Genomic DNA, 12432 nt, shown 5'->3' on the forward strand with positions numbered 1-12432 from the left:
CATTGTCCAGTTCACTCTTGCCTCTCGGTTCTCCACATAGTACAACTCTCCCCATAACTGATATCTTTGATTTGCTTGCCCTCAACCTGGAATTTCACATTCCACGCTGACAGAAGCGACGAACGTGATCATCCGCGCCACGGAGCTTCCCGCCGCCCGCGCCACGGGCTGCGGCGCTGCGCCGAGGGGCGGGGCCGAGGGGAAGCCGGGCCGAGGGGCGGGGCCTGGCGAACGGGCAAGGCACATCGTCCGGTTCCGTCGAGGCCGCCCTCTCCCGTTTCCGTCAGGCTCTGGCCGCGCTGAGTCATCGTCCCACGGGCCCGGGCTCCCCTCCGCTCCGAGGAGGATACAAGCGGTGGGACCCAGCAGCAGCCCTGCCCCGCCGAGCGCCTTGTCTCCCCTCGCTCTGCCCGGCGGCCGTGGCTGCGCGCATGCGCGCTGCTTGCCGCGTGGTGGTATGAGAGACCTCCCGGCCGCTAGGGGGAGCAGCAAACGCGGCGGCGGCGGCTGCGGGCCTGGCTCCCCCCGACGGTCCTCGCCCTGCGGATTGTGGGAAGGGAGGGGGGGCGAGGGCGTCTCCCCGGTCGGCGTCACTCCCAGCATGCAGCGCGGCCCGCTCCTGCCCCTGTTGCCGCCGCTGCCGCCGGGGGGAGAAGATGGCGGAGGGAGGCGCGGCGGATCTGGAGACCCAGCGCACGGACATCGCGGCGCTGCTCAAAACCGCCCTCCGCAAGGGCGACACCTGGTGAGGGAGGGGCCTGGGGGCCCGGGCCGACCGACCGACGCGGGCGGCTCCCTCCGCCCCCGCTGCCGCCGCGCCGGCAGAGGGACCGGCCTCCTCCCCGCGGCCGCCGGGGGAGGCCCGGCCCCCTGCGCGCTCCGAGGGAGAGGGCGGGAGGCGGATGGCAGGGCGGGGGCGGGCGGCAGCACCGCCGCACGGGCCCGGGCGGGCCGCGCCGGGGGGCAGGCACCGAGGTCGGCGCCGCCAAGGAGCGGCGGGGAGGGGCCGGATGGCGGCCGCGGACAATGAGGGGCCGCGGGGCGCCTCTCGGCCCCGCGGCGCGAAGGGCGGCGGGAGGAGCGCTCCGCCGCCGGGCTGAAGGGAGAAAACGGCCCCGGCGTCACCTTCAAGTTATCAGAAATTTTATCTGTAGTGCGGGCATGTCGCTGTGAAGCCCGTCCTCGGCTGCCATAGATCTCAGGTTGAAACTTCATTTTCACCGTGGTCTTGTTCATTGCATAAAAAGCAGCCCCTGAAGGTGCCGGCGGGCCCCTAGGAACATCAACAACAAACATCTTAAAATATATCTTTTTCTGTTCAGTGAGAAAATATTTCTTAGTATGCTGTACAGATTGCCAACAGACTAATCCATGGTTGAAAAGAATTAGGTAGGTTAAAGGAGCATCGCTTTTAAATGTGTTCGGTTATTTGAGCTTATGTAATTGAGTTCTTTGAGGCTAGGAAGCAAGATTTCCCCCCCCCCCCTTTTTAAAAAAACGGAAAAGGGAACTGACACTTTTTCCAGCACTCAACCTCTTCGTCTTTTGCATTGTGAAATTATCACCCAAAGACAAAGGCTAAAACACAAACTTGCTGAAAATTACAAATACACAAAAGTAGAACTTGCCCACCTCATTTCAGCTGTCATCACTTGCTGTTCCAGTTCTATAAAAGACTATATTTAACAGTGTTGATACTGCAGCATGTGTCAGAGCCATACATATATTCTGATGCATTATTCAAATACTGCTGAGTATATGTTCACTTTCTGGCATAAGAACAGACTGCTCTTAAATTGAGAAATATAAGCAGCTAGATTAAAAAAAAATCAATTCAGATGGTAATGTTGAAAATGACCAGTGGTAGTACAAGGCTGCTTAGGCTTGAAATCTTCTATTTTAAGAGATTTTTGTTTTATGAGTCTGTTGGGTACTTTCCAAAAAATTTTTTGAAACGGTTAATATTACTCAAAGTGAAAATAACTTTATGACTGTTTACATAATGACTAAAAACTGTAAGTTTATTGAACTGCATTTTTAGTACATAAAATATTTTAACATATGTAAAAATCAGTTGGGGAAATAAGCTTCTAAACAAGTATATTTAAGTATATTTATATTAAGTATATTTAGCTCTGATTGTTATCTAATATTCTAATATTAGTTGGGTGTTTTAAGGCTGAAAAGCTATGGTAAAGTCTTAATAACTTTGATTCTTGACCTAGTAAATCCAGAAACAAAAATGAGTATACATGTGCCTTCATAGGAATAATACATAGAGCTATGTATTTAAGACTTCAGAAGTTAAGGAATATGTTTAATCCGGATATGTTATTCAGAGATATTTTGGTAATAGCTTTTTGATCTTGTAGGGGGTCACTAAGGAAACGTAATAGTTAAAGTGCTTTAAGTCATGATTCAGAATTGCAGTTTCGTTCATTCAATAGTTAGTGTTGCTGAAAAAAAAATCTTGAACAATGATATATCAGCTTGTTCTGATTGGGCCTTAAAGCACTGCATTTAAAATATGGTACTTCAAAATTACCAGCTTATACAGAAAGTTTTGTCTAAACTATTCAGAATGTAGAGTTTAGAGGAAAACAGTAAGCTATATAAGGAACCTATAAAGCTTTGGAGTTTTCCATTAATAAAAGAGGAAACTAAAGAATAGAGCAAAGAGAGGCAGATCTTTTATTATCTATAATGAGGGCAATGAACTCTTCATTAGTTCTTCATATTTGCTGCAGAGAAAAGAAAATGAAACTGACTTTAAATGCAACATTTTTAAAGTTAGATGTTAGATAAGAATTGGTAGACTAGTGAAACAGTTGTACAATTGAGTAAGCTGTAGAATTTGTTTCACTGGATGCTTTTAAGAATAGCTTGGGCATAGTATAGGTGAAAATATATTGCCTCAATGGATGGGCAAGATGAGTGTATTTTGACTGTCCTGTCCTCAGAGACAGGATTTTGGGCCAATTTGTCTGGAGTGGCCTTTTTGCATTCTTACAGTTGTATTTTTATAGGCAGTTAATAAATTAAATGATTGAACTAGGAGAGATTGAGGATTCTTCCATCTCTACATTTTTTTTTCTAAACAGGTATATTGATTAAAAATCAAAATAAAGCTTTTCCAAGGCTCAACCTTACTAGGTTGCCAGTGGCTTGAAAAACGCTCACTACTTTTGTTAGTGAATTCAACATTATAAACCATACTGGCGTTCCACAGAACTTCAATTATATATTTTCTTAATTCTTTCTTCTCGCAATATTGTCCAAAAAACCTTCAGGTTCTGTGGCTGAAAGTACCTTTAATTCTGTTCTGGAACAGAAGAAATGCTGTATTTGGTTTTATATCTCATTAGGATCTGATATGATTACTTCCTAGTATTTTGAAATTCCACTGATCCTTGACAAGTGAGGGGAATTTTAATTTTGTGCAGATTTTAACTTTTCCTTTAGAAAGAAAAGGAAAAATTTGGTCATTACAGTTGCAGACAGATTTAGTCTGAGTCAGTATCTTCCTGAATCTAGTCTCAAAAAGTTGAGAGCTGTTGATTTTCATCATTTTTCTAGTCACTGCATAATTGGCATGACCAGCTAGCCTTAATGTTGTCATTTAATGCCTTTGGAGCTGCAGTGCAACTCTTGAGAACCTTGCCAAGCTTTTCTGCTTTTTACGGTGTTACTAAGGTACAGTTTTCAACACTGAAGGTTATTGATCTTGGAGCAGTTTGCTTAAGGAGATGATGAAGACTGTCCATTCTTGTGTGTGACTTCTGAATATCTCTTAATTTCCCCCCCCACGTTGAGGACAGATTTCTTGTCCTTACCAGCAAGTCCACTTTCAGTTCTGCTTTCTCTCTAGTTTCTGTTCTTCTTTGGCTCTCTGTCAGCAATGTTGCCTAAGTTACTTAAACATGACATTACAAATGCTCTCATACTCTTTACTTTGCTACCTCTTATGCATATTTGCCCTCCATGGGCTAGACTGTGAGACCACATTTCTCACCTTTAGATATCATCTGCCAATAAATAGTTCACTTACACTGGATACTAATGCCTAATAATGGCTAACAGCTTGTTTCCGTCAGTCAGCTTCATCTACTTTTCTCTTTTTCTCCCAAAATTTCCCCACTGTGCTGCTTTCATATATTTCTTGCCATATATTGACTTGTGAGCAGGAGAGAATATAGACAGCATTTGTATTTTTGAAAGCACTAACTTGAAAACAGATTAGGCTGTCACAGTGGACAAATAACTGTCACAGGGAGTTTATTTGGTGGTTAAGGGAACTCACACAATCCTTAAATATTTTAATATGGAATACTGTGTGGCAGTACAAAGATGTGCCATATAGAGTAAGATATTAGTGAAACCATTAATACTGTCCAGTTATGGTATTCACATGTCACAGAAGGTGTTGATTTGGAATAGGTTCAAAAACCTAAAAATTTAATAGAGGAGGAGGAAGCCTGCCTTACAGAGAGGAACGTAAGGGGCTCAGTCTATTCTGATAGAATGTCTAGTCCTGTGTTCAAACACTTACATAGGATAGACAGTATCTTATAGGATAAGAATTTTAGACTACCAGATGAAGATTTAAGAAAGTATTTGCAAACTGAAGCTAGTCAAGTTTAGACCAGAAGGAAGATGTTCATTTCCAGCATTGCTAGCCAGTAAATTTTGGATCCATTTACATAGTGATGGGATAGGTGCTTCATCTGTTCTTGATTTTTAAGACTTGCAGATTATAAAAACTGCAGAACTATAGTAGTTTGTGTTCTTTCAGATGTCTCTGATACACATTGCTCCTGAAATTCTGGTGAGTCTAGAGGGAGTACCATTGTTCACCAACTAGTACATTTCTTAAAAGATGAACAAAATATTCTTCCTTTTCCACTGTGAGAATTTCATTGGCTGAATCTTAATGAACAGGCATATATAGCACTACATGAAAATTCTGCAGTGCACATCATTGATGATAACCTTGATGTAGAAGTGCTTAAACTTAATAGCATTTTATACTCTGATCTTCCCACTGATTTCCATGTTCAATCATCCATTAATGTATTGCACATGAATGGAATCCAGGTTGAACACTAATGGAAGATTTTTCTTGATTTCTCCGAGAGCACGATCAGAGGCTATGGGTCTGCACTTCAGCAACATTTTGAATAATATTCTAAACTGATGGCTTAGTATGACTGGAAGCAAGGAGCACTGTGTCAGTGTTCCAAGGATAGAATTGGCTTACTTTGCTTTCAGATGAGGTTTAGGTTGCTAATTTTTGTCTTTAAGATCTTATTGCCCAAGTTTTGCATTAGATTGTTGACTGGTATAATCTAATTAGTTGATATGGAATTATCTTGATGCATTTAGTTCAACAAAGCTTTTATTTCTGAGGAGGGATGTAAAATATTTAGGCTAAGATTTCTTAAAAGTGGGAGCTAAGTAATATATTTTTGATCTCTTTGACCCCTGGATTTTTTTCTTGTGGATTTGCCTACTTTTTGAATAAAATCATGGTTTCAGTTGTATGTGAGGAAGGAGAATAATTATCTTCTCCTTTGAACTCTTAAGATTTTATTTTCCTATATGGAGAGTTTGTTAATTCAGAAAGAAATTTGAATTTTGAAGTCATCTGTTAATCATGAATATACCTGGTCAAACAATGTTGGCTAGTCTAATCATTTAGAATAGAAATACAGGTATAAACCCCTTCCTACATTACATATTTTTATACTATGAAATATTGGCTTGGAATCTTGCAAGAACAAAAATTGGATGCTGTGCCTTTAAACAGGAGTCCTAATTTGCTTTCAGCAACACAGTTGTTCCACTTTGTCCTCAGTATTGCTTAATCTGTACTCATGCACAGTAAGGAGGGGAGAAAAAACTGAACATCTCTCTGGACAATTTGCACAGTTCTGCTGTGAAATGACTTGTGTTCAGAAGATCTTGTGTCCCAGCAGTACACAGTGGTGGAATGAGTGCCTCTGTATGAAGTATCTATATTGCATCTTCAAGTGAAGTGCTTTGATTTTTGAAGTCCAGGGACTGACCTGTCAGTATAAATAAATCTAGATTACACGTTGTTTAATTCTCATAATATGTAACTGAAGAATGCATTCAGAATGCTCTGAACAGCAATGCAAAATACCAAGATCGTAATCGTATTGTTTAAATATTTTGGTATCAACCTGTGTGGTAAGAAAAGCAGTCATACTTCTGTGATATTGATGCTGTGTTAAAGAATTTTAAATTTGAAAGAATTTTAGAAATTAGTTAACAACTGTCCTGCTAGTGCCATTATTTTCTTTTGTGAAGTGAATAGTGTCCATACGTGGTCATGCAGCTGAGAAATTTTAAAGCTTGTATAAGTTTATTATTGAGTGATTTTTCTATTTGTTAAATTGTGTTTAAGAAATTAAAGCACATTTACAAAATTTGTAATAGCCTTGTTCTTTTGTTCTTGTAAATTAATGGACAAAGACTATTAAGGCATCCCATTTTAGCTGCCCTAATTCTCTGCATTTGATCATTCATGAGGATACAGTCTTTGTGGGTAATTATAACTGCTTTACCTGATACAGACACGTATTTTGGATATAATGCAGGGCTATCAGCTGGTAACTGTGTTTTACTATTTGAATGCATCATTACATAGGAGTACAAGGACCAAAATATTTGTTGCTGGTATACCTACATTAGGAAAAACAATAAAATTCTTAAGTTTTCTCAGTGATGTGCAAATTATATTGGAGAAACTTGAAGTCCAGTAATTGATGAGAACACAGCCAGGAACAAGACTGTTACTGGTGTCCCTTAATCCACAGATATCAGCAGTCTTTTTTAAATGCTGCAAATAGTCACTGTTTCATCCCACTTTAATGGGGACTGAAGCATAATATTGTCTGCAGTGAACTGTTTTCTCAGAGTTGTCTTTAGGTGCTATTTGAGGCTGGAATGACTGATCTACCCTGATCCTAAAGACAGAGTTAGTCTGTTTAGTGCTTTCAGCTAAAGCGGGTTTTAAACAGTTAAGTCTTTTGCTTGTTAATGTTTGTTTCCAATGTTTCTAAACAAACCTTATTAATTTCTAGCCATGAGAATGAAGTAGAATATCACACATTTTAATATAACTTTGAGGAATATGTTATGTTTTAAAGAAAAAAACTTAATTAAAAGTAGTTTAAGGTGAAAAGTAATCTATGCCTTGAAAGCAACCAGAGCATAGAAAAGCTGGAAGAAGAAACTGGGTTAAAATATTAAGTACTGTGCTTTGTAGTTATCAGTATGTCTCAAGGAATCATTCAAATAAATAATTAGTTAATGTTCTGCCTAAATGGTAAGATAGTATTAGAAAATAGTTTCTATTTGGGATGAGCTAGGTATGACCAGCAGTTATCATTGCTTTTCAGGGAAACGAAGTGACATACAGTATCAGAGGATCATCAAGAAGCCTTCTAATTATATTTTTCAATTCCTCTTCATGATCAGTAGGCTGAAGTAAGGCTTCTAGGCTGAAGTAAGACTGGAAGACAAGAAAAGCAAATGTAATCTGTGAGGAGCCTCGGACCTCAAATAAAGCCTATCACTTTTGTCATCAGCTGCTGAAAGGAGGATGTTGTTGGAGTTTGTACTGCAGGGTTCAGAATTTCATCTTCTGTTTCATCACCTGTGGTGAAATGCTGAATCCATATGATCTGAAAGCCTATAATGTAGCAAAGGCAAAAAGTACACTTTGGTAGAGTATGTTGGTATGTGCCCCATGTGCAAGGAAGTCTTTGCCATTTGCATGGGTTTTCCATGCCTTTGTTATCAGAATGATGCAGAACATGTTTCAAAGATTTGCAGAATGTCTTTGGAATATGTCTGCAAGGACTGACTTTTCTTGTGACTGATCTGATGTGGATAGTGTAGACTTTGGTTATACAAGCTTCTCGGGTGGTCTGAGTGGATATGAGGTTTTATTCTTATTCAGGATCTGGTATCTCAATGGATTTGAGTATAAATTGTCACTTGTATATTATAATCTGCTTCAGACTGACAAGAAACATTTTATAGGTGAGAGCAGATGTATCTTGGAGATCTGAAACTCAGTCAGAAGTAAACACTGAGTACTGAAGTAGGCCAGACTTGACCTGGGAACCTGGCCATAAACATGTTTTATAGCTTTTTGCTTCTGTTTGCTAAAAGAAAATATAGATCTCTTTAAGCATATGCAATATAACTAAGGGAAAATACTTAAAACTACTTAAGCTGTACACATATTTCCAATAATAACTATCTAAAATATCATATTTTAATGTAATTTTCAGCAAACAAATAATGCAATTTTCAGACATGCATTTTTCTGTTTACTTTTAGGTAATGCTTTGGGACTATTCCAATATTTATGTATTTCTGTTATCAACTTGTCAGCTCTAGGTGACTTTAAAATAAATGAACTGGGTTGTATTGTTCATATCAAGCAATTTATTGAAATGGCTCTGATTTATTTAAAATGCCTGTAAATATTAAGCATTTGCTGTTTTAAAGTTAATGAGTTCACCTCATTGTGAGGTCGTCTTGATTTTTAGATTTGCACCTCAAAACAGCATATCAAGAAATTTGAGATGGTCCGCTCCTTCAGTCTCTGCTACAAATCCTCCATGTGCATTTCACCCCTGAAGATGGGTTGGCTAGCCTGTTCATTTGCTTGACTGGTGACTTATGAAAGAGCAAAATTTTCATTTCCTAGTTGAAAGAAGTCTTGATACCATCACTTGTAGAAAACAATCAATTTTTAATAGTGGTTTTCAAGAATGGATAGGTTGTATTTTCAAACTTTGCTAAGGTGTCCTGGGTAGCTGTCTCAATGAGGTCCACAGTTCCTCCCCCCCCCCCCCAAAAAAAAAGTAGTGTAGCATTAGACTGTTTTTGAGAGCTTTCCTGCATTATGTAATAGTAACAAAAATAAAAGCAAAACAATGTAACAAGTATAATGTGCAGACATTTGTATTTCTATATTACTAATGCATGGCATGCTGTTTATGTATCTGGGACAATACATACTCAGTGTATCTGGTCTCAGGAGCATCTTGCAAGTTTTTGATAAGTTTCCCCTAAAAAGTAGTCAACCCTTATTTAAGAAATGAGGCTTCAGGAGATGTAGTTCTATTTAGTTGAAGTATATATTTTTCCTCTTAACCAATTCATAGGTAATATTTAGTTTTCAGGTGCTTTATTGTATCACAGATATTGCAGCATTGGTGAAAAGACAAACTAAGTCACCAAACTTCTTATGGTTTTCCCTACTTTGTTTTGTGTAGTTGACTAGTCTTGTTGATTTTGATGAGAATGTGTTTGTAGGATTTAAATTCATACTCTCTGAAGATCTGATTTTTACTCTTTCCCTTAATGCTAAGAGGTCTGGATTTAGGTATGTGCTTTAAGTGTTTTAGCAGGTTGAGCTCCTAAGCTGACCATGGTAAAATTACATTTTTTGCAATATAATCTTTAACATGGTAAATCCTTCTTGCATAGAGATAAGGGAATTGTATGGCACTTGCACACAACCATCTATTTTTCTTAATTTTATTGAAAAAGAAGTATTTCATCTACTGCTTTAGAACAAGTTCTTGTAAAGGTGCAAGATTACCGCTGCTGTGATAGTGTTCTGTAGTAAATCAAAAGTAATTCTCTCACTGGTACCAGATTTTTGTTGAAGTAAAAGTTGATGCTGATTAAAATGCCGTGTATATATATTTATAAAAAATATTTATACGTACACACACATAGACAGTAAGTCACTGTAAGAATTCACAACTATAAGAATTCACAGCTATAGTATCTGTTAAAATTTGTCAAAAGCTATCTGTAACATCTTTTTCTTGATTATACAAATCACTAAAACTTTTTTTTGCAAGTAATGCATACTTCTATCCCACAGTAGTGGTAAAATGGTCATCTGCTTTACTGAGTTTGCTCTTAAGAACATCTTTTTGAGGATAAAGACTATACCTGGTTAAATTAAGAAGTTTAATTTTGGTGGATCCTGATTCAATGGAAAGCTGTTGTTTCAAAACAGGAAATAAATATGTTACCAAACATGTGCAAGTATCCTGCTTAACTTTGTTTATAAAGGGTGTTAAGAGTTGAATATTGGGATAGTGAATAAGGCAGTCCTTTCAAAGCCATGGTCTGCTCTGGTCAGCTTCAGTAGGCTCTGGTGCCCAGAGCCATATCAAATCTTTAGCGTTTCACTTCAGGTTTGATTATTACGGGATGATGTAGTCTGTAAGAAGGCCTGAGAACTGGCTGTGAACTGTTTGCTGCTTACCAGGAAGTTCATTTTATTAGTATTGCTCTATTTAAAAATTACTATACAGAGATAAATACTGCTTCATGTTGCAAGCAGCTTTAACTAGAATATTAAGTTTTGCTCTTGAGTGCACTAAGATTTCACAATCTTTTCTTTCAGTCTTTTCATTAATCTTTAGTAGAATAGATCTTTTAAAAAAATGCGTGTAGTCACTTATTTGTCTGACAAAACATAATCAGTTTTAATTACACTTTTTAGATGTTACCTTATTTTTACAGTTGCAAAAGTCAATGTTAGTGTTTCACAACTGTTTTGCTTCATTTTTTTTTTTACTGACTGAAAAAAGTGCAACAAAATTACCAGTGATGTAGTCGTCATAGCTCTGACCATATGTCTGAAATACGCCAGGTTTACAGAGTATTGCTCAATGTGAATTCAAGCAGGAAAAAGGGAAAGAAGAAAGATAAAAAAGATAAAGATATTTGAGTAGCTTTCAAATTTTTGACATTCATGCATTCTTCACTTTGTTTTTCTCCATTATACTACTAGATAGCCATTGCTCAAGGAATCTCAAATTTCATGTGAATTTATAAGTCTTCAACATGGTTTTGTAGTTTTATTTCCAGGGAAGGACCTCAGCTGTGCTCTTTAGTTCTTATCACTGATGTGCTTGCATGATCTATAAATGGCCTTTCATTGTTTCTATGCTAGAAATATTAATCTCTTTTTTGAGCATGAAAATACAAATTCCTAAATTTTAAGGGAAGAGATGCAAGTTCTTCCACTTTATTTTAGGAAACAGAAATTTTAGAACTTTTCAGCTAGGAGAACTGTAAAGAGACATCACAGAGGAAAATTTGGTCAGTGCAAAATTAATTGGATGTTGAAGAGTAAGGACTTGATGAAGTATCGAATTGATAATAGTGAATACTAAAATCTAGAAGAGTGCGTGCCTGAGCTTTCTTATACTGTGAGTATGCCCAACCGTCAAAATTTTTGATTAATCGGTATGTTACCTGTATGATCAGACATTTAACAGAAAGCATTTTAAAGCAATACAGTTCTACAGCTTACTCTCCTAGACAGTTGCTTTGTGAGCAATAATTAATTAAAAGAGTGGGTGGGTTTGCCTATATGATAATTTGCCTTCTATGTAGACTTATAGCTTTCCTTCTCTACGGTTTATAGTTTCCTTCAAATTCAGGTCCAGAAAGTACAGACCATGGGATGGAGTAGGAGCAAGGATGGCAGGTTCAGTGGTAGAATGGATGCCTGAAGGTAACTGAACATGGCTGCGGCTGTTGTGGAATAGTTCTGGAGGGCCGCAGATTTTAAAAGATAAGGAGAGGAAGAGAAAGATGAGAATGCTACTGGCCTTTAGTATGTTCATAAGATGGAAAGCTTTGTCTGTAAAACAAAAGGTAAGGGCATGTCAGATTAATCAAACTCTATCCCTTTTTGCATGTATTAAAGAAAATTGAATTGGATATTAAGAGGCAGTTGGAAAAGGAACTGAGACTTGTAAAGGCAGAGTAAAAGGACTAGATTTTTGCAAACTTTCTGCATTCACTGTTGAGTCTGTACCTCCAAAAACATTCTTGTATTCACTGAACCAGATCACATCTGAAGACATCTATATCTGACTATTGATTTTGGAAAAAGAGGGACTTGTTATTTCTGTAGAATTTAAACCTAATTTGTTTATCCTGTCCTTTATGGTAGGAACTTTGATAGGAAAAATATAGTTAAAAACTGCTTGTAACAAACATAAAAAACATTTTAAAGCATATTAAGCATCTGTTATATGATCTTGCATCACTTCCTTTATCTATTGCATGATGGCAAACATGGTGTTTAGAAGGGACTTTTCAATGTTTAAAGTTTATATCTTTGCTTTCATCTGATCTTTAAAAAATATACTCATGCTTTTTATTTTATTACGGAATTCTTTTTTATACAGTTGACTACCAAATTTTAAACTGGGTGTAGATCATCACATTGTACACCTGTTTTCACAAGCTGGTCATTTTTGATAGATGAAGCTGATTCGTGTTTAGTTTCACAACTGTTTGAGATTTGTGGATTCATGGATTTTGTTGCAGTGATCATTAAATCTATTACTG

The 12432-nt window shown here is 38.1% G+C and overlaps 1 protein-coding gene across 8 annotated transcripts in view; it reads left to right on the forward strand.

Moving 5' to 3' along the window:
• The first annotated feature begins 588 nt into the window (after positions 1–588).
• Positions 589–12432, forward strand: part of USP15 (ubiquitin specific peptidase 15) — a 66109-nt gene continuing 54265 nt past the window's right edge. For 3 of the 8 annotated variants that reach the window (XM_026074194.1, XM_026074197.1, XM_026074196.1), the window contains exon 1: positions 597–745. In XM_026074194.1, the coding sequence (XP_025929979.1) occupies positions 657–745 (89 nt within the window). In that variant the 5' untranslated portion in view covers positions 597–656. Of the gene's footprint in view, positions 746–1322; positions 1390–12432 lie in introns of all 8 variants that reach the window. The other 5 variants (XR_003254895.1, XR_003254896.1, XR_003254897.1 and 2 more) reach the window with 3 other exon arrangements.

This window comes from Apteryx rowi, unplaced genomic scaffold (genome assembly GCF_003343035.1).
Source record: "Apteryx rowi isolate R43461 unplaced genomic scaffold, aptRow1 scaffold_380, whole genome shotgun sequence".
Taxonomy (NCBI): domain Eukaryota; kingdom Metazoa; phylum Chordata; class Aves; order Apterygiformes; family Apterygidae; genus Apteryx; species Apteryx rowi.